General features: G+C 41.9%; 2 protein-coding genes across 3 annotated transcripts in view; one reads left to right on the top strand and one right to left on the bottom strand.

Annotated features, from left to right (window-relative positions):
• Positions 1-9093: 9093 nt before the first annotated feature.
• cimip2c (ciliary microtubule inner protein 2C) lies at positions 9094-11130 on the bottom strand. Its single transcript, XM_076273068.1, has 3 exons — positions 10739-11130; positions 9974-10193; positions 9094-9479 (listed from the first exon to the last, which is right to left on the bottom strand). The coding sequence occupies exons 1-3, from the start codon at positions 10810-10812 to the stop codon at positions 9366-9368; spliced, it is 408 nt and encodes a 135-aa protein (XP_076129183.1). The 5' UTR covers positions 10813-11130; the 3' UTR covers positions 9094-9365.
• A 255-nt stretch (positions 11131-11385) lies between these two features.
• The window catches only part of otofa (otoferlin a), a 147157-nt gene continuing 135893 nt past the window's right edge, over positions 11386-22649 (top strand). For both annotated transcript variants that reach the window (XM_076273067.1, XM_076273066.1), the window contains exons 1-2: positions 11386-11729; positions 22173-22231. In XM_076273067.1, coding sequence (XP_076129182.1) covers positions 11651-11729; positions 22173-22231 — 138 coding nt within the window. In that variant the 5' untranslated portion in view covers positions 11386-11650. The remainder of the gene's footprint in view (positions 11730-22172; positions 22232-22649) is intronic.

The following is a 22649-nucleotide window of genomic DNA, read 5'->3' as shown; positions in this document are numbered from 1 at the left end:
TTTTCCGCTTGCCTTTTTTCATTTTTCTTGCCTTCTTTTTCCGCTGTGGATGTTATGGAGTTTGTAGAAGTTTTAGCTCTTATGTTCTGAACATCTCGCACTGCCATCGCCCGATGTCATTTCTGAGTCATATCACTCTCTGTCTCTCTTTTAAATGCCTATTCCCTGAATGGTAGGCTACAATTATGTGTTTTATATATAGGCTAATATCTAAACAAAATAACTCAGGCAGTCTCATCTAGGATATAACACAGGTTGAAGTCAACGTCAAGTTGGTTCTATTTAGGGAGGTGAATGTGTGTAAACATCTGTAGATGACTCAGAAATGACATCGGAAGACAAGGAGTGAATAGTGGCAAGAGGCAAGCCGAAGTCTGCTGACAAGGGCCCTACGGTAATTGTAAAGTAATTTACAAAAGATTCACTGAACAAAAATGCTGATGTGGTACATGAAAATGTAGCTAAAAATGTGGAGAATGCAATGCAATCAAGCATTTTGGACGATATTGTCACAAGCTGGCAGAATAGGCAACAGGCCGATGTGCGTTTTATTTGGAGACTGTTTTGCGCGACAGAGACTGAGTTTGCTGCTGATATTCTGGGGATAGGCCTAGCCAATGTACGACTTCAGCCTTTTAATATATTTGCTGCATTAGATCAGTCTTTCTAGAACAGGCAAGGGCTTTCTAGCCTCACGTCAGCAGCGCTGCATCACCCATATAGCCTACATTAAAACAACCAACGGATGGTGGGCGGGTGCAGTTTTGAAAATTGGTCAACAAACTTTGGTGCTGATGGATGGCTGATGGATGATAAGTTTTGCTATGCAGTTATGGTTGAAATAATAGCCCATCAGCGCATCTCTAGTGTGTGTGCCTCTCTCTCGCTCAGAGGGGAGGGAGAGGCTGAGGGTCGATCCAGCATGGATTCTAAACTCTGTGGTGGATAGGATCTTCAATTAGGTGTTAATAATATTACCACGCTAGGTCGAAGTACTCCCAAGTGCTATTGCGCCACACATTGTAGTTCTCCTGTTTATTCGCTTGGAAAATCGCCACGTTTCATGTTGTGTGACGTACACATTTTTATCAACTACTCGTGCAACTGTATTTAAGTATGTTCCTCTCTCTACGGCCACGGCAGAGCCCGCTAGCATAGCAACATGCTAACACATTTGTGCCGCGCGACAGCGTTTGAGTGCACCTACCGGCGCGGGAGAGGTATGACTCAACTCGTGAAAGTTAAGGTAAGAACATATATTACTACTGATTTTGGGTGGCATGTTCCTTTAAGACAAAGATTATACATGGCGGAGCAAGATAGTTCGTCGTACTGTAGTTCATGTCTATGGGCGCAAAATGGGGATTGAGTCCTGTCTTCATAAAGATGCATGTCGTTGACGTGTCATATTGATGAGTGTACGTAGCAACCGGCGAACAGCAGCAGAATAAATAGCAGGCGCACGCTTGATATAGGGGAGCGCGGGGCACAAAGTAACACTTTTTGGTTATGGCTAAATAATTCTACAATCATTTGAGTTTCACTAGTTATACTTTTTAACAAGCAACATACATATCTCTGTTACACATATGCACTGGAAGTTTGTTTGTAGGAGCTACTGTTCTTTTACAATTCCACCGAGAGTGCCGATAGGTTAAATGTTACAACCTGCCCCATATGCGGAGTGTTAGTTGTAACACTCATCCCAAAGGCTGTTTTTAATTAAATTAATTCAATAAATGTATCTGAATGTGTATGATAGAATAGGATCTGACTATTTATGATACATAAGTCATGAACTAACAACAGACGTGTGTCGAAAATTTACTTTATTTTCTATACGGAGAAATAACATGAGAAATATGCGCCAATAGAAGCTAAGAGTCTAACCAAGGTCAATCCTGCCAAGAAAAGCCCTCAAACCTGAAAACACATGAGGCAAAATGCAAAACATCACAAAAACTAACTAAAATAACACTAATACGCGCATATTTTTGTATTGCAACATCATTATACAGTATGAGTGGCTTAGTTGTAACAGCGCGTTACAACTAACCCCGCTGGGTCACGTTTGTTATAAGATAAGCTAGCTCCTGCTATGAGTTGGCTACATGTTTCAAAACGGTGTTCATTTTTAGCCTACAAGACGGTTATTAAGATGATACAAGATTGGAGTCAGTGAGCTGCACCCACAACTCAGTAATGGAAAGACAAGTACCACCTAGACATTTACGTTGATGTCTTCAAAAGGCGTTTTGCTGCAGATCTACGTGGAAACACGTCCATACTGACTGAAAATTTGTGGAACACCGTCTCATAGTAGTGTGATTAACTGACCAATAGCATGGCTCTATCAACCCCCTGCAAATAGGGAAAAAGTCCGTGTTACATTTAACCCCGCGTTACTTTGTGCCCCGCGCTCCCCTAAGGTCAATTTTCTCCAGACTGGAATGCTCAAAAATGCTAAAAATGTACCTGAAATGGTCAGAAGGGTTTGAGGACCATGGAAACGTGCCCAAAATTCACATTCCTAACTCTATAGAACCAAGATCTTAGCATATGTGGTGAAATTCTGAGCTATGGTCATAGGCTTCAATTGAACAGTCGCTGCTTCTGCACTGCATTAAAGGGGGATTTTGACCCCCCAACCCCCACCCCCGTTCCCAGAAGTGGCTCCTGATGAAATATCTTGCTCCGCCATGTATAATCTTTGCTTAAGAGTTGTGCTAATTAGAATCAGCTGATTAAGTGAATTGTTGGAACAAAAAAAATGTGGCAGGACTTTTACTTTTTGAACCCTGACTTTTACACCTCATGTCTACAGATTCAAGTTCAGTGTGTAAAATTGTTGTTGAACAATTATTAACATTAAATCCAACCCCTAATCATAAATTATAGTTAACAAAGTGTCAATATGTAGTTTTGTTGATAATCTGTGTATCTACAGATGCTCTGTATATCCAATTGAAGTATTACTGACAAAACAATGAAAGTCACAAATTACCTCTTTAAATTATGAAGATTAAATGTGACCACAAAACCCAAAACAGAATTACACAGAGTGGCCGAAACATCATGCCAAATGATGTCATACTGTTCACTCTAAAAAAAAGAAAGCAAATCATGAAAAAAACAAAAACACTGCATAGACTGCACAGAAATGCACACTTGGTGAGACCAAGCAGTGTGCCAGGTTTTGTTTTTTTCTCTCTGTCTTTTCTAAGCCCCTGCCCAGATTGGATGTGCAAACATTTCAATGCAATCCACATCACTAGGTCAGCTAAGGTGGGCTTTAAAATGTGCAGTCGACTAAATCGATGTGAAATCACCTTTTCAACCTCTCCCCATTTCTGTCATGGTCAAACTACATGCAATATCTAAGTGAACTGTCCACATGACTGTTTGACTTGTCAGATGGGCAGTGTGTGTCAAACCACAAGGAGGCGTTGTATGGAGTATTATAAAGAGAGAGAGAGAGACAGAGTCTGTCAATGTGTTAATGTCTCTCCCTCTCTCTCACCCACCTTTCCATGAACATACCTCCTTCACACACCCACAGTACACACACACACACACACACACACCACACACACACACACACACACACACCCTTGTCCCTGAGTGGCTGTGTGAAAGCACGCTGGAGATCTGATGTCTGTGCCAGATTACATCATTGTCTTGGCCCTGTGTTTTTATCTTCACAGAGCACTGGTGGTAGGGTGAGTTCAGCTACACTGCGCATGATCTAATATTTGACATATTATTTTAATTGTGGAGCAAAGTGAAACGTTTCCAGCGGGTGCCCATGAGGTAAGAGCGTGTTCCATGGCCGCTGGCCCTGCAAAAAAAGCGACATCATTTTTTCCTCACTCAAACAATCCCAATGGAAAAAGACAGTTACACGGGCTGCAGAGTTAGATTGTTTCCTTCTCCAAGCTGGGGTAATGTAGGCTAATTTAAGGGGTACAACTTCAGGCTGCAGACTTTCTCCATGTTGGGGTATACATAGTGTCTTGGGGTGTTTCAGACAAAAAGCAGCTCCTTCTCAAAACTGAATTAACCTACAGTATTCTCAATCCCTTCTACAAACTGATGGATTTTCAGTGCGGTGAATTCAGCATGAATTCTGAAGTAGACAACACTTGAAATATCAGACTTCTACCAAATCCAGACAACTACCCAAAAGCAAATGTCCAAACATTATCTAAGCTGGTGGATTCCCTCTGTCCTCCACATTAGCATCATCTTACAGTACCCACCATACACTACCAACACTATGACCCCCAGGTCAAGGCAGTGGATAACTCTTGCATCTATGGACAGTTGCACAGAGACATTCACACTGCACCACATGAGACAACATCAATCCAACAGGTTAGTTTAATGCTACCTGCAGGCTATTTTATGGACATGCATTATGTGGGGAAACAATAATAAGATAACCTTCAAAACAGGAGCACATATTTCGTCAGTACAGACATTCCTAATGATTAAGTGACATCAAAAGTTTGACCATGAAGGTAAAGTTTCAGAGTTTCTGTTTAAAAAAAAAAATCAGTCAGGTATGTTCCGTCTAATTGATAGGTTGAGTTGCGTCTCTTACCTGAGAATATCGGGCATAAGGCAGTAAGTACGATGTAGACCGCGAGAAGACTCCGTGCTGCCGCGGGAGACATCGCGAATTCTGTTAGGGACCTGCCGCGCGCCTCTACAGTGGGTAGAGAGAGAGGGACAGGATGCTCGTGCTCCTGCAGAGACGGGCGGCTCGCGCCTGATTCCTCGATGCTCTGTCTCCCTCTTCCGGGAGAACGTGGGACTTACTTACCCCACCACTAGCGTGTGCTGCACCTGTTGGTGGTCATGACCATTGTGTTTTTTTTCTCCTTTCAGTTGTTATCAACAAAATAAAACGGCTTGTTTGAGGCTATTATAGTAACAAGTGAGTGAAAGATAAGCTGTAAAAACGGTCAGCCGGTTACCACCAGGTTTTCGCCAGACTAGCTCTGCGCTGCTCTGAATTAGCTTGTTGCTGTAGGCTACTTCACCCCTCCTTCTGGACCATTGGCTACAAAGAGAAATCTAGACTGCTCGAGCCAGCGCGTAAATCAGGGAAGACCGTGACCAGGCCATGCCCACTGCAAAGAAGAAAAGACCGAGCGGGGAACATGGAACAAGTGATTGATGCCAGGTGACAGCATCACTCACACACACACACACACACACACACACACAAAACACTGGAAAGACAACGAGACTAGTTTCGACCTACACTATACAAAGGCCCAGCCTTGGCTGTAGGCTTTTTAATTATTTTAGTGGACTGGACAATTGAGAGCTCATAATGCCCATTGCGTTTTATCAAAACCATGTAGGCCAGGGCTCTTCCCGGCCCGCGAGGTCATTTGTACTGGCCCTTTAAAAAAATGTAAGCAAGCGCATGAGCTGTTCTCCACTCTTGCATCTCTCGCTCGCTTTAATCCTGCAGCCACTGCACCTCAGCCCATTGCACAAGTTAGACTACATTACAATTCATTACATTTGTACGTAAGTTGAACGTAAGTTCCATCTTAGTTTAGTTTCAACCTAAATTGGCACTACGTTGGAGTTTATGAACTACTAATATTTAACAGGTTGCACCACACAAATAGTTTCTGTCAACAATATCGCAAAAAAAACCACGGGCACAATTTCTGCAAAACTTGGTGGAAAGGTGGAGCAGATCCAACTCAAAGGGAATTTCAAAGTATTTCTATATAGTCGCCTGGCTATTTTTTTCGCAACGATAGCGAAAGACAAACTTGGAGTCTCTGTGTCCATTTAATGCAGTGGTCCCCAAACTACGGCCCGCCAACTCATTTTGGGTGGCCCCCCAAAACATGTCCGTGGTATATAGCATCTGGCCCGCATAGTACGACATCGTCAAACCTCCGTAATTTCCCCATTCATTCTCTATGGCGAGGCTTAACAGTACACATGTAATACTCCTTTTGCACACCGGTGGTTGTTTTGGCGCTGTTTCGCGTTTGCCATCGAAAACGGAATGAAATATGTAGGCCTACCTGCAAACAATGTAAGAGGCCTATGCTGACTGCATCAGTGCTCAAAGTATTCTAAACGTTTATCAATTATTTGTTAATAACTAACTAACTTCTATTCAAGTCATATTTCTGGGACTTCCTGGGATAATTATTTCTATTTTTTATTCACACGTTCAAATGTACAGAGTTCAAAGTTCTCATCAGGTAAGTGAAAGTTAGAATGGTGGTCATTTCAGATGTGTTTGCCAGCACTTCATAAAACTGTCATAGTTTGATAACTTTAAATTATTTGTAGGATATTGCTTGTTCACAACTTGAGCTATGTCTTTTTATTAGTATTATTTCATTTGAGCTACATTTTAAACTGATATGGCATGGTGGCAACATAAACACAGCTAGCAATGGTATTAAATTGCAGTAGCCTATGATTAAATGTAATGGAATATTCAACTAAGCTACTGCTGTTTTTCACAGCACTAAGCTATTTATGGTTGATATACTCCGAGTCTCTGGCCCTCTCATAGAGCCAGGCATAGTGAGCTGGCCCTCGGAAGAAAAAGTTTGGGGACCACTGATTTAGTGAATGATGAATTTGTGCGTAGCCTAGCTATTGCCGTTGTCCTTCATTTCTTCACGTCTTACAACATAATGCAATAATAGTCTAGTGAAGTCAGAAATGAGCCTGTCTAAAGGCCTCTTGGAAATCATGTGGCATTAAATGCGCACTCAATTGCGATTCGAAGCAAAAAGTATCACAGATAGCCTAACGAAGGTAAATTGTGAATGTGGCGACGGCAAAACGTTTTGTGGTTAAAGTGAATCGTACACTATATAATAATCAAAGAAAGTGAAGATGATGATTTGCACCTCCGTTCACCAAATAAAGGCCGCGGTTGTGTTTCTAGAATATGTTGGCACAAAACGTAATTTCTGTCAGAAACCAAGTAGGCCTAGGCTAAACGTTTTCATTGTCATCGTGAACTATGCCCATGTTCAGTAGGCTATGTTTTTAATTTATTCAAGCAGTGACATTTGGTATAATGCATGGGGTAACGTGACGTGCGTCAGAAAAAAGATGGGCCTGTCCCTCTCAAAACATGAATAGTGTGATTAGCAACCAGAAAAGAAAAAAAATCCGGGGGAGACACCCCCGAACACCCGTGTTATTATTATTAGGCTATTATGACTGGCCTGCCCACACTGCTAAAAAAAATCTAGAGGTCACGGTCATCTCATTTAAATGGTTGGAACGTCAAATGTGACAAGTAGGCCTATACGTCAGAAGAGCTACATATGCGACTGATTACACATTTAATTCACCTGAACAGTGTTTGAATCCTGTTTGTACTCACTGGAAATCTTGGACCTAGCAGTTACTGTGCAAAGCACAGATTCCATTACTGTTATTTTTATCCCAGATTTCATTCCATATTAGCCATCAACAACCAGTTAAAGATGTTGTTATGCATGTACAAAATACAACATTTCAACACCCATATTGCTGCTGTTGTACTTCATTGTATCTACAGCTGTAATGTGATTACTCATATTTCAAGATGTATTTCTCTGGCCCCTCAGTTGTGATGCTTTTCATGAACTGCCCCCCATTCCAAACTAATTGAATAGCCCTGATGTAGGCTATCTTATAGATAAATGTAGGACGTCCTCCTAAAAAGAGGACCTAAAGGCCAGTAAATGTAGGCTACTCTGTAATATCACTGCAAAGAGATTAAACCATCTCCCTATGTCAGTTAGTTAGCCTATGGGGAATGAATGGCCATACAAACACAGAGATTCCTCAAGTCATTTTAAAGTTTTCTTGAGATACATTCAAATGTAACTCGACTGCATCCCCTGGTGGTGGTAGGTTCATCTCCGTTCGAAGAACACATCTCGCATCACACGGTCATCGGCTAATGTTCTGATTCCGGAAGGCAGGGTCTGGTAGCGCCGAACCTTCTCCTTTTCCGCCGGCCCTAGGGGGCCGAGGTCTCTGTTTTTGGGTGGGGAAGGGTAGGGGTCAGAGCTGTATCATTCCTATTCAATTAGCCAAACAAATAGCTATGAGATCATGTATCATTCCTATTCAATTAGCCAAACAAATAGCTATGAGAGATTGTCTAAAATGTGTTTTTGTACAGCATCCAACCTGCACAAAGTCTTTGTGGAAACATTTTTGACTACTGCATGTCTATTTCTGATTTGATTTTCACAGAGGACATCTGCACTAACGTCTGTTCTATCCTTGAAGAGTTCAGAGTTAAAAAAAAAACTGTGATGTTGGGAGATAAGGGACTCTCCTCATTATATAAATATTCCATGTTTGTCCCAACGGTATCAAATTGGGAAGTTTATGAACAGTATCCCTTGGTACCCTATCTTACAAGGTCCCATGAGAGAGAGAGAGTGGAGAGATTCAGTTATGACCTACTGTGTCAGCAGAAAAGAACCAATCCATCACATCTACAGTATATGAAATCACATCAGCAGAAGCCCCTTCACATATCTTCACCAAGCGCTACCCCTATATCATCTGTCCAGCTCTGCTCTTAAACACCCAGTTCTGCACATATCTCTCTACCTAGCCTATTTATGTTGAAGTAAGCAGGGTAGCGGATCCCTGGAGTCGAGACTACAAATTCGACTCATATTCACAGACTCCCTTTCTTCAGTTTTACTCTCCACTCCCTCTCTCTCTCTCTCTCCCTCTCTCTCTCTCTCTCTCTCTCTCTCTCTCTCTCTCTCACACACACACACACACAAGGATACCATGAAATATTCAGCAGTAAAGCGGATATTATAGCCTGTGGACGACAGGACCTTGCTTGGGTTGTCATCACCACATACCAGAACCATATTCAGAGGATGACTGAGTTGCCAAGGCAACTTGCTCTACTTTTGTTTTGCTTAGGACAGGTGTTTTCTGAGTGTTTTATTTGAATTTGAAGAGGATCAGTATTATATAACAGTACCACAATAAATTAAAAAGAAAGCAACACACATACAATATCCTCATAGTCATTACCAACAACAAAAACATCAACAATGAGAATAATACCCCATTTGAAAAAAAGCAAAACAAAATATAGCACTATTCACCTTGACTTACACACATATGAAAAACAAACCAACTCAGACAATGCATTAAAAGTAAAATTCACAAAGTAATGCTGAAACACATCACATTAATCCCCAGATCGAAAGCAGGATTACGTAAAATACCTTGTTACAGTACAGAAACATGAACTGTCAGTCTGAGGCTGCATAACAAGTGCATTATCTTAATGTGAAGCAGGCCGCAGGCGACTGCACTCTAGGCTGGGGTTCTTACGCTGTCTCCTTGGGGAACTTCTCACTCTTCCTGACCGGGAGCTGGAAGTAACTGACAGGCAGGCAGGTCCCGGTACGGTCTCTGTAGCTCTCGCGGTGACTCTGTGTCAGCTGAAAACACACACACACACACACGCACACACACGTATGTCACTACTAACTCTATCAGCTTCTCACACAGTAACACCCCACCCCATGAGTTACATTTATTTGAAGCTACTTTTATCTAAAGTGACTGGAAATGATAAATATACAGATGACATAATGTTGGGTTGTGTTGGTTAGTACACTTGATAAATGGTGCAGTGTAGGATTACTACAGTAATTTAACAGTAACTTAGATTTAGTCACTATGGTGCTGTGTAGCATGAACACACATGTGTGGCTCATATCTGAACCAGGTCATTTCAGAGGTAGAACTCATCTGGAAATCTGAACTCATCTGAAAATCCCGGGCTGCTTCTCCTGCTACCTTGCTCAAGAAGAACTCTGAAGGAACTATTAACAGCTGTAAACAGCCTGCTCAGGAAAAAATCTAAAGGAACTGTAAACAAACGGCCTCTGCTCAGGAAGAACTCTGAAAGGAACCATGAAAGGAACCTCACCTGGGCAAAGTTCTGGAGCTCCTGCTGGCGAGTCCGTGCAGGCTGGACTGTGGCCAGGTGGCGGTCGCTGGACGCAGTGGATGGGAACATCCCTCCCCGGATGTTTGATGGTGCACTGGAGGTCATGGACGCGAAGCGGGACTCCTGTAGCCACTTGCTGGTGGTGTTGCCGTATCTGTCTCCGTAAGTGAATTTGGTGGTGGGGACGTGACCGCCATAGCTTTAGAAAAGCAAAGGAACGCATTGAACACTCAAACATAGGGGAACTGCTGTGAACTCCTGTGATAAGTTGACATGAGTATACCAAAAAATACAAAAAATATTTATATTCGATTACATTTTACTTTAAAGATACAAAACAATTCTTTATAGATTATCAATAAATTACATTAGAAGGAAATTAGATGTCTTGGTATCTGACATGCCTTGACATTTTGTATTATGTACAAATATCCATGTTTTGACGAAGGTTCAAGGTATTATATTTATGTTTACATGTGATTTCAAGTTGTATAGCCTAACTCTGGTTTTAGGCTTGTGTGTTTCATTAAATTATTTAGGAGTACCGGTAGCCTACTGGAAAACAACATGACTGTTGGGAAGCATATCTCCTGAATGGCAGGGCATGTTGGATCTAAACACAGCCAAAGCCTATTGATCAGCTAAGCCAATATATCTCGCTATTACAATACATAAAACAACTACGAACTACGAAGGCATATTACAACTTTACTTGCTATAAACGGACAGTGGTTGCATTATTACCCGGGTATGAAGGCTGGCGCGATGTACGTTGCGTTGTTATGAGTGAAAAGTGTTCCATTCCGCCGAGAGGCCATGATGATACAAGCCCTGCCTGATTTCTCCGGGGGTCCGACGACCAGTGAAGCGCAACGCTGACTTTTGGGGAGGATGTTGCATGCACAGGAACGCTCGTCTGCAATATACCTCTCCCGCAACACCCCCTGAACGGTAACAGAGGGGTTACCAGGCAACCATTACGTGTCCCTTGATCTTAAAAGAGGATCTCAAATTATGACGTTGAGTGAACTATTGAGTTCATGATTCAAATGCATGATGTGTAGCCTAGCCTATGTTGATGGTTACAGCCAATCTTTCAATAGCTTCACCTGTAGGCCTACAATTAATACGGTTAAAAATCCCATTAAAATATGTTTTATTGCCACAGTTTAAAATCTACCATCACTTACAATAGGCTTAGAATGATAATTATAAAATGCAACTGCCTTCACAGTATATAGCCTACTTTGTACAGGAACCCCCCACCAGCAGAGTTTACTTGATGGGCGTCACCAGGCTGTTTCAGCCGCATAGCCTATCTCCGCGCTTGTCCAAGTCTGAATGGGAGAGCGCGCACCACCATTCGGCACCAGTGTGAGAACAACGCTATACTGCGAATCCCACATCCCTGCCTCAGACAGCGGGGCAACATGCAAAAAGCACTTTAATAATTTATACCGCAGCACTACAAGAAGATCAAAGCGCGTTTTGGTTTGGCTTATGAGCGAATGGATTATATGTGCTTGTAGGCTACACGATGGTTTGATGTGTATATCTGGAGAAGCTAATTGGTTGAATGTGACTTTATGCGTGCACAATTGGTCTTCTAATTGATATCTCAGTTTAGCCTGAGTCTCGGAAGAAATCCAACTTAAGATGGCTTTAGTAGTACGCCTCAAGACCATCACCTTCCTGCGGGGAAAAGCAGACAGGGTTGCTAAAGTGACGTTTCGAGGTAAGAAGAGATTTAGTTTTGACACATTTTATTGCATCACTTTCCTCGTAGATTTTCGCGCATCAAAACGCAGCCTGGACATCTTATGTATTTTTTTTCCATGAGTTGTGCGCACGCAGTAACGGAGGCGCGCGGATATCTAACCTACTATTCGCTGTTTGGGATGGGACGGCAGGTGCCAGCAGGTGTGCGTCCTCCCTTGGGACTGCGTGGAGAAGTTGGGGAACCCCCCCCCTCTCTCCGCAGTGCCGCGGTCATACGGTGACGAAGGAAAACTGTAACCCCAGAGACAAAGGGAATCCCGTCTAAACGAGTCCGAATCCCGATAGCTGGCAGAATTACTGCGTCGTTGTCGTCATTGATTGCATTATGTAGGCAGCAGTAGCCCATATGGTATTAGCTTAAAAGAGAAGGGAGAGATATCGCTTTGGCAAATTTTCCATATTAATGAGAAATATAAATTATTATGCCATTATTAACTACAAGATTTTGCAAAAAGTCCTATTCAAGTCTGTTTCTCATGTTGGCAGATGCAGCAACATCTGCATGGTTGTGTTCATGTCTAATGGATATCCTCAAATATTTACTTTTCTGACTTCCAACATATAAAATAGGATTTTTAAGACAAATTTGTATTTAGGCATTTTGCCCAGCCCTCCATGTGTCATTTTACACTGTCTGTCCTTTGACTTGGCTTTAGATGCTATGTGATAAAAATGCTGTTGATGAATGAATCTCTGCGTATCTGCAAACGTAGTGATGGTGATTGTAGAGGGTGAGTATCTTCATAGTGTATAGGACAAACCTCAAGAATGTAGACATTAATATAACATTACAATGATATTGATTCTACTGGTTGGACAGACTTGGTGAAGCATGTACATTATGCCCATTAGCGTTCAATTGACCCCCCCCCCCCAGCATGTAGCCTTCCTGTAAGACCAGGACTAGACTAATTCATTGAAAGCAAAGACATGACTGACAAGTTGAGAACCATGCAGCTTGTCCATTCCAATTGTATAACCTGTGGGAAATGACTGACCATTTCATAGGGAAGATACATTTATTGATGTACTCTGGACACTTTTAGTCCATTTTTATGGCAGCCAGAGAAATTGCCCCCGATTCAGCTGTCTGAATGCTGGCTAAGCCATTTAGAGCTCAGTATTTTCAGCTCTAGTTATTTCAAAGGACATTAACTCTAAAGGTTTCTTGGCAGAGGGGGGTAGGCGTTATCCTTACAGTCATGCTTCCTGTTACCCTGGATCTAAATGGTTCTTGATTGGGATTGACGCCTAGGTCTATTAGGACAGGTCTAAGATGTACTGAGGCTATTCACAAACGGTGCTATTTCTTCACCATTTGCATCACACTTATAAAATAAAATAACTGCAGAGTGATTTCTGCATCAGATTTAGCCATAGCGAAGGCCTACTCCAGGGATGCATGATGTTATCTGTAGGACAACGATATTGGTAGATATGAGCAGCTTAAGAATTGTATTATTGATATTGGCAGATATGAACATTTTTGCAGATAAATCTGCAAGACTATCATCGGCATAACCTATAGGGATTCAGAGGAAACATCATACAAATCTGTTCATATAGGATGAGATCAATGTTTTTATTTGAAAATGTTATATGTCAAATTGCATATTTTAAATCTATACCATGTTGCAACAATTTCCTTATTGTGACTGTTTGCATTTCTTAATGTATTTATACATCAAAGGCCGAATGAATGACAAAGAAAGTTTTATGCCTGTATCTGCAACAGCCTTATCACAATAAGAGCAATAGGTTAATTCTAGTACAGGAGAGACCCTTAAAGGAAATCAAAAAGTGTGTATGTTGGTATTGGCAATCAGCCAAAATGAGTTAGAAGATATCAGCAAATCGACATCAACAACAGTACTGGCATAAATCCACTGATTGTGTCCATAGACATAAAGGAATAGACACTCTCTTGTGGCAAACAGGTGGTAGATCTGGGTAGCTTTGTTCTGTGAGCAGCAGGCTTCCTGGCTGGGGTCTCAGTATGTCTTTGGTCCTGAGGGACTGAAGAAATAGCTGTAGCAGTATAGCAGTTCTCAGGGGACCAACGCCAGTACAGTTAGAGAATGAATATGTTGTAGTGGGAGAGGTGGATGAGGATCAGATTGCCTCAGGCTTTTGTTTGTGTTAATGTTTTGAACACAGGTCAATAAACTGACACTATAGGCTGCTTTAGTTTCTCCCATGTACAGCTCTGCTATTCTAGAGGAAGATCAGCAAACGAAAGATCTGCTGTCTGTGGTCTGTGGGTATTACATCATGGGTTGTGTGGACCTGAAACATCTACACTATCTAATCTATGCTGTGGTGTTGGCTGCAGTGATGTGTTTTTCCCTCTGTTAAGATGTCATCTGAGTTCGGAGTAGATCTAGTGTCGTTTTTGCTATGTTAGATAATTGTCTGATTCGTTCCAGTCAGTTCTATGAATCAGCTGTTCTCTGAAGTTTCTTTTGTTCTCCCTCACTTTCTATAATAGAATCTTCTGAATGTTCTACACACAATTGTATTCTAGATGGTTGATTCTGTCATTGAAGTTCTGTTAATGAAGTTAAAGTGAGCATTTGGCATCTTAGGTTTTAGTCTTAATTTTGTGTGGTCTCTCTCTCTCTCTCTTTCATCCTCTCTCTCTCATTCTGTCATCTCTCTCTTTCTCTCTCTCTCTTTCTCTCTCTCTCTTTCTTTCTCCCTGTCCTCCCTTCTCTGCCCTCCCAGCCTTCTCTCTTTCGCTGAGCTTTTTATGAGTGCAGGTAGCTGCCAATTGCATCATCCCATTTACAGCTTCAGAGAGAATCATGCATGAGAGTTAAAAAAAAATGCCATGTTGTCTACTTGCTTTATTTATTAATGCCCCTCATAACATCCAAACAACTAACATGTTGGAATGAATTGCAGCAACAGTTAATCATTGCCACCCTAAACCGTTAAACAGTATTACTTTTACAAGCGCTGGTGTAGAGAGGAGGATTATTATGAGGTTTTAATGGAGAGGAGTGCTTTTGTTGAGTCTCTCTGTCTCTTAAGTGGGCCAGCATCCATGCACTGGTGTTGTCATTAGCAGGATGAGGCGAAGCAAACGTTACGTAACACCCCCTGTTGATCGCGCGGGCTTGTTCGTAATTATCAAAGGAAGGATATATCAACTCGGCGGAAAACTTAACGATAGGCTTATTCACTAGTCTGGTGTGTATTATTGCCTGGGGGGGCTTGTGGGAAATGGGGTACGCTGTGCATGAAAATCACATAACACAACCTCATGGCCAGCTAAAGATAGCTCTCTTCTTCTCCACTCTCTTTACTGGGGAGGGCTGTTCAAAGCGTTGACTCGTCTCACTCTGCATGTTAAAAGCCTCTGTCTCTCCTGCCTGTAGGATTTGTTTCGTAGGGCAGTTTTACACTCCTTAAACCCTTTACTAAGACACTGAGGATGAAGAGGGAAGACGGGGGGGGGGGGGGGGTGTGGAAATGTCTCTAGGATCGAAGGGCTTTTTTAGTTTGTACAAAACATATGCACATAAAACTGAAAGGGCTTTTTAGTTTGTACAAGACATAGGCACACATAGATGGAGTCTAGTATTAGATGGATATGTCAACAGTTCTTCTTTCCCTCTGTTTTTCTTTTCTTTTATGGACCTCCCTTTGCAGTCTCTTCAGTTCCTCAGTCACTTATAGGCACAAACATATACAAACGCACACAGACACTCACACACAGACACTGACACACACACACACACACACACACACACACATCATCAGTGACCACTTGCAGTCGAGTGTAATGGTGTGATGGCCTCCTGGGGGGGCCTTATTGTGGGTCTTCAGAGAGCTGAAGAGGCCAATTATAGAACCACAAACTCTCCTGCAGTGTGGACAAGGATGAGAAGAGCTGGGCAGAATGTGAGGAAGCATTTCTGGTGGAAACTCTTCTTTTGGGGCTGTTTGACTCCGGCAGCCTGTCGGAGATTGTCTTCATACAGTGTGTCTCTTTCACTAAACAAATTTACTTTCTCTTCCAGTTACGGCTGTGAATTTGGTATGTTTTGAAGCAAATCCTGATGCCTTGGAACAATGCTTTTTCTGACCTCCAGTTCCTTGATGGTCAGCTCTTAGTAGATGACCTGCTCTTAGTAGAGGACCTGATTTGTAAGACGTTTGTCAGGCATCCGTATCCATCTCAGCTGGCGGTGACAACCCTGTTGATGTTTGCTTCCTTTAGAACACTGATGCTGGTGCGCTTCTCTTTCCAGCTAATGCACAGTAGGCGTATCTCTCACAGGCATCTGTAGTGGTAGTCAAGGTCCAGGACCCCTAATTTGTTTGGTGGGCAAAGTGCAAAGTCTTTCAGCAAGCAAAGTTTTTGTGCATGAAATACAGCTATATGGGAACATTGAGCGGAGTTGACTCATCGATGTTTGCGCTTCAATGTCTTGCCCATGATTTTAAACTAGCGAATAGATTTTATCTAGTTATTCAATTAGTTAGTTATCAGTTTAATTTGTTATGAAATTAGCTTTAATTAGTTCATTTCAGTTAATTAGTTAATTTGCACTTGGCCCATCATTCAAATTAGGGCCCCAGGACAGCATGTACTGTAGGTATCCCAGGTCTCGGTTTTCTATGGAGCCTTGCAAAAACTTGACGTACCTCACTGTTAACGGCTGCCCTTGAGGAGAGCCGACTTCTAGCGCAAGTTAGCTGGTCCACAATCTCAAGGTGTAATTGTTATGTTGGCAGAGATGTGGAGGAGTTTGTTATTGTTGGAGGAGGTGTGGAGGAGTTCAGTGTAAGTTCAGCTTGGTCTTTTTAATGTTTGTGGCTAAACCAAAGAGTGTGTATGAACACACTGGCAGAAGCATCAGGTATGTACTGATGATCTTTTTCTGTGTCAAAGGTCAAGGTCAAGGTGTCTATTATCCCCAAGGGGCAATTTGTTTACAGCCAGCATAGAAACTCAGACATCAGTGGACATGAATACCAGATAAAATCATAAAAGCCAAACATAAATAATGCATTTTTAAAAGCACTGAAGGTATTTAAAAGGCTAGTGACAACAGGTACAAATGAGTTCTATATCTGGTTGGTTCAACATCAGCTTGAAACAAATCTGAGGCCTGACAGAAGCTATGCAAACTCTGAAAACACTGTGTAGAGATAAGCCAAGGTCTGTTTCACACCATGGATAATTTCTTTTTCTGAGTGGGTGACCATGACAAAAAGCATGAGAAATGTCAGATGAATTATGAACCTGACCTGTGCTGTCCTCCTAAGTTGTCTTGGTCTTAAAAGGAGAGATAGAGGATTCCAATCAGTACTTAATTAGTTATTTGCTTATTTACTCATTTATTTATTTACTATTCGCATTTTATAGATGATCAGCTAGAGTATCGGCTTGCTGATGAAGCGTATGCTTATTTCCATCTGATGAAGAATACTTTTATTTTCATCAGATCCATTCCATCTTAATGTGCTGTTTGTGTTGTGTTCCTGATTTAGTTATAAATAAGTAATAACTTCTGATTTTGCTCTTTGATGTATTTGTCAAACTGAGAAAGTGATGAAATACATACTCTTCATTTCCTCTACGCAGTTAGTATTTCTCTCTCTCCTGAGAGAGAGAGAGAGTGTGTATGTGTGTGTGTGTGTGTGTGTGTGTGTGTGTGTGTGTGTCTCGAGTAAACATCACCTGTCCACTCTACATACATGCACACACACACACAGCGGTGTGTTCAAACTCAACAGCATACCGCATTGTTATGACCCCAGGTGTTTGCATTATGCAGCTTGTATGCTTTTGGGTTGTATGTCTTGTGTGAATGATGTGTGTGTGTGTGTGTGTGTGTGTGTGTGTGTGTGTGTGTGTGTGTGTGTGTGCAGGGTTTCCCGCAGCACTTTGCAATCAAGGCGGCCGCCTTGGCAAAACAAGCCTGCCGCCTTAACTACGTCGTCAAAAAAAAACAAAAAACGTGTTACTTTGTCCTGTTTTCTCCCTTTCATTCCAAACCGTGACCAACGCCAATCTCCCTTCTCCACAGAACGCATTAAAAAATAAGAAGAAACGTGTCATGAATCGAAAAATAATCAGATTTTATAATCTTTACATACCATTTCCACTTTTTTTTACATTTCCACTTTTTATGTCATAAACGTTGCAGGCCTATGGAAAGGTTTAGTGGTAGGGTTGTCCAATGATCAAGTTGTTGCTTCAATTTGTGTTTTAATTTATGCGACGCACCGATGCTGGGTTTCTTCGGAGCTCCTAAGGGGACTTGAGCAAAAAAAAATCTAAAGTTTGGTTTCATGTGCTCACGCGAAACTTTCATGTGCGCACATGAAAGTTTCATGTGAAAAGGTTTTGTGTGCGCACACAAAACTTTCATGAGCTCATGTGAAACTTTCATGTGCGCACATGAAAGTTTCACGTGAGCACATGAAAGTTTCAGTTTAAAATATTTAGCCGACTGCGTGATTTGCCATTTTCGTTCTTTCGGCAATTAATCCCGACTGATCACTTTAGTTAACGTTGCCAAGCTTGTTTGTTGTTTCACTATCAGTGTTGCAGTCTTTTAAAACAAATGTTCTGAGTGAAATATATTGCTGTTGCTCTTAGTTCTTTGGGACCGAGGAGCTAAATTGACCTGACGCGAATTTGACCGGAGAAGCGGCCGAGTATAGCCAAACAGCCACCTGCTCTCAGCACAGTGTTGACTTGCGCGTCTAATCGGACGCGCAAGACTGACAATAGACGGGCCTAGGCCCGTCCAGGCCCATCCGTGCCTACGCTTTCTAAATTATTTAGCTAACTCCATCCCCATCAATGAACTTAGGCTATATGGCCAATATCTTTGAAATGTAACGGTCTTGGTTTTATTAGTTGGCATGCCTCAGACTCGTGGTGTGAGCGGTATGGGAGCGGAACAGAGCGGCCACTCCGGCCTCTAAATTAAAAAGTGCTCCGCGCTCAAATTCCATCCATATTACACAAAACTATAACATGATCTAAACTTTATTCACTCTCGGTGTATAGATCAGGACAGACTTTCGGAACAGGCTGTAGGTCAACAGTCTGACAGCCTGCATGAAGATAAGCATTAATGGTCCAATAGTAAAACAGTGCAATTACTAAAGGGCCCTTGAAATTATCTTTTTAAAGCCAAGGAGGATGGCTTGTAACAATGCTAGTTGTCAGCTCTGCCATAAGTAGTGACTGATCACATTTGCACATTTTGTTGTTTTGCACTTTTTTTTGCACTTGTTCTATAGTTTGTAATAGTTTTTGTTAAAATTGCACAAATTACACAAATATTTTGAAATATTGCATACTGTTGTATAGTTTGTTTGGTGTTGTTACTTTGTTCTTTGTTAACTGTTTTTTTGAGAAGCTGGTTATTTATTTATAATGTAGTGTTTAATAAATAATTGTTAAATATACAGAGTCTTACAAGACGGCAACACCCACACCCCCCCACCGACGGCAACCGATACACAACAGCCCCCCCCCCCCGGGACCTACGACCTACCACCTTGACTAACACATTTCCTGCGGGAAACCCTTGTGTGTGTCTGTGTGTGTGTGTGAGAGAGAGAGAGTGCTTGCCTTGTGTGCATGCTCGTGTGTGTATGTGGATGTTATTTACTCTCTCTTATTCACCACTGACCTGTTGAAACCTTGTTAATTTGCTGCTGTGCTGCGCATTGGACACCTCCTCTTGTGTGCTTGTCAGCTCCAGATAAGGCTTTGTGCTTGAGATGTCTCCAGTGTGTGTATGTAGTGTGTGCCACCAGTGATTGTATGTGAGTGTCTGTGAGTGTATGTACGCAGTGTATGTACGCACATAAGATTGTTCACGGTTGTGTGTGTGTGTGTGTGTGCGTGTGTGTGTGCTGTATGTGTATAGGACAGACTTCATCCCCTGTCTTGATGGAAATCATCATAAAGCCTTTGCCTCTGTCCACATGTGCTGTTTATTCAGGCAGAGAGCATTCAAATGGCCTTCAGCTGGTCTTTTGTGATGGTGATAAACAGCCCACACACACACATACAGAGAGAGAGAGAGAGAGGTCTAATTAAAGGTCCGCTAACAAGTGTGTTTGAGGATTTTAATTAGAGATAAAAATTAAAATGGATGAGCCCCTTTCACCTAAGACAAGGCTTTGTGGATAGTGTTTAACTGAAATATTGCCTTTATGATATAAATTAGACATGTTTAATATTTAAAATAATATATAGATAAACCCAATTTATCTGTTGGAGTAGCTTGAATCAACACAATAATGTAAGATAAACTATAATTCTATGGCCAGCGTACTGTACAGCTTGTGTAAATGTCTAGATTGTAGAGGATTATTAATGTAAGAGACTGTTGTGTACTGTCAGTGCAGTAGCATCAGGTTGTCAGGTGGTGGAGGGGTGATTGGTGTGTTAAACGACATACATACAAATGAGACATCAACATTTTCTTTTATTTCAATTTCTCAGTGACAAAGACTGCACATTGAGATGCAAGCTTGACTCCTTGCCCTGTATGAACCAACACTATGCTCAATTTGTCAGTGGCTGTTTACTATTATTGTACTTTTCTGTCTTATTTTAATCTATCTGTAAATCCCTCTGCATAGCCTACAGCAGGGGTGTCAAACATACGGCCCGCGGGCCGGATGCGGCCCGCTAGATGGTTTAATCCGGCCCAGACTTGTAGAGAATAAATTTCTGACGATGTAAAAAAGAAAAAAAATCTCTAGCCCATTCCTGTGAGGAGTTATTAATTTTCAAAGAAATAACCGAAATGCTCAATTCAGCCGCTAGGCGCAGCCAAAAAACAAAAAAAAAGTTCGGAGTTGACTGGTCCTGTGCTTTCAGTTTGGCTACATTGTCGGGAGAAAAGCAGGCGTTGCGACAAAATTCAGAGACAAAGTGCAGCCTGCAAACGGAGGACAAGATGTTTGGGCATTTTATTGTATTTTGCACCAGGAAGTGTTGTGTTGTAAAACACTAAACTTGGATCATGTTAAAGTGTGGTTGTGCAAACTGTAAATTTAATCAGGTCGCGAGGTCTGACTCACCGTCAGTTTGACTGTTTTCTTAGTGATAATGGCATTCTGTCTGGCTTACCATACCACGCTGTAGTACGGTGGTTAAGCCGAGGTGCCGTACTCAAGCGTTTCTCTGAACTACGAGAGGAAAATTGGACAGTTCTTGGAGAAAAAAGGCAGACCAGTAGCAATTTAAATGCCCGGAATGGGTGCAGGATCTGGCCTTTATGGTGGATAGCCTATTACACAGCACCGCCACCTAGCCTACAAAATTATTTGATCTGATGTAACCTAATCGTATCAGTTGATCGTATTGCTCATGCACTGCTAACTTATGTTTGTTAAATTCATTTTATTTTTCATACATTTGCACATTTACATTTTTAAGGCAGGATGTTAACTTTCTTCATAGCTCCCACTTGAGTTTAGTGTGGTGAGTTGGTTCAGGTGGTCAGATGTAAAAATGTAGGCCTATCCACTCAACTATAAAAATAAACCAGTTGTTTATGAGAGTGAAATGCATTTTATTTCAATTTCATTGGCCTCTCTGGATAAATGTGTAATAATCTAATATATCCCGTGATTATGTAGGCTACAAATGTAGGCTGAAGGGTAAAGCATAGCCTACTGAAAAAAACTAAGCTGTGGATGTTTTGGATGTTTTGCAATTATTTCACTGGTCCGGCCCACTTGAGATCAGATGGGCTGTATGTGGCCCCTGAACCAAAATGAGTTTGACACCTCTGGCCTACAGTATAGGTTGTTATGGAAATAAAAGCTTTGGCCCTGTTTAAATGGTGGGAAAAGTGCATAATTAACAAGTACTCATGCATGAACTATAGCATAACTGTGGCATGTGGGATCATTGAACGGACTCACCAATCAGGCAGCTACAGTGCTACACTCTGGGGGCATGAACATGGGGACTCATGAACATGCCCCCAGAGTGAAGCCTTGTAGCTGCCTGGCAGCCCTAACTGTTGGCTGCAGCAACTCAAGCGAGGTAAAAGTAGGTTTTCAGGTTTTTTTTTTCAGTACCGACAGTACTCGGTGACCTCGAGAAACAGAGAAAAATCGCCGGAATTCTCCTTTAAGGTCTTGCCTGTGGTCTTTAGAAAATTGATTTTGCAAAGTTATTAAATTAGCTGTAGATAGATTTAAGACTTTGCTCTTTGCCCATCATTCAAATTAGTACCCGATGTCTGTTTACCTCTGCGATGTGCTATAATTTGATAATTTAAATTATGCACAGTGTCAACAGTTGTTTGTTTATCTTGTTTATATTGACAGTGTGTGATGTGCATTGTGACCTTTGAGTTGTTGTATGATGTTTCTGCTGACTGCTTGCTGTGTTCTGCAGGTCTGCCTTTCTATTCGCGTGTGCTGGAGAACTGTGAAGATGAAGCCAGATTTGATGAGGTCAGTCACTGCTCTCACCACTCATACCACACATACACACACACACACAGAGACCGACCGACAGACAGACAGACACACACACACACACACACACACACACACACACACACAGAGACCGACCGACAGACAGACAGACACACACACACACACACACACACACACACACACACACACACACACACACACACACACACACACACACACACACCTCTAATCTCTGTATCCTCTAACTGTGGGGTAGATGGCAAATAAGCTAATTTCCCAAAAAGCTGGGCCGCGTTTTCCAAAAGCGCTAAGTAACTAAGTTAGCAACTTTGTTGGTTGCAATGGAATTTCCCATTGCCAACCAACTAACTTGCTAACAGGTTAGCAACTATGGATTTGGGAAACGCACCCCTGGACAATAGCACTGCGGGGC

Source organism: Alosa pseudoharengus, unplaced genomic scaffold (genome assembly GCF_046254945.1).
Source record: "Alosa pseudoharengus isolate Yale_2024_CS ecotype anadromous, Long Island Sound unplaced genomic scaffold, YU_APseudo_1.1 YU_APseudo_1.1_scf_7, whole genome shotgun sequence".
NCBI lineage: Eukaryota > Metazoa > Chordata > Actinopteri > Clupeiformes > Clupeidae > Alosa > Alosa pseudoharengus.
This window is presented reverse-complemented; position numbering and strand designations above follow the sequence as displayed.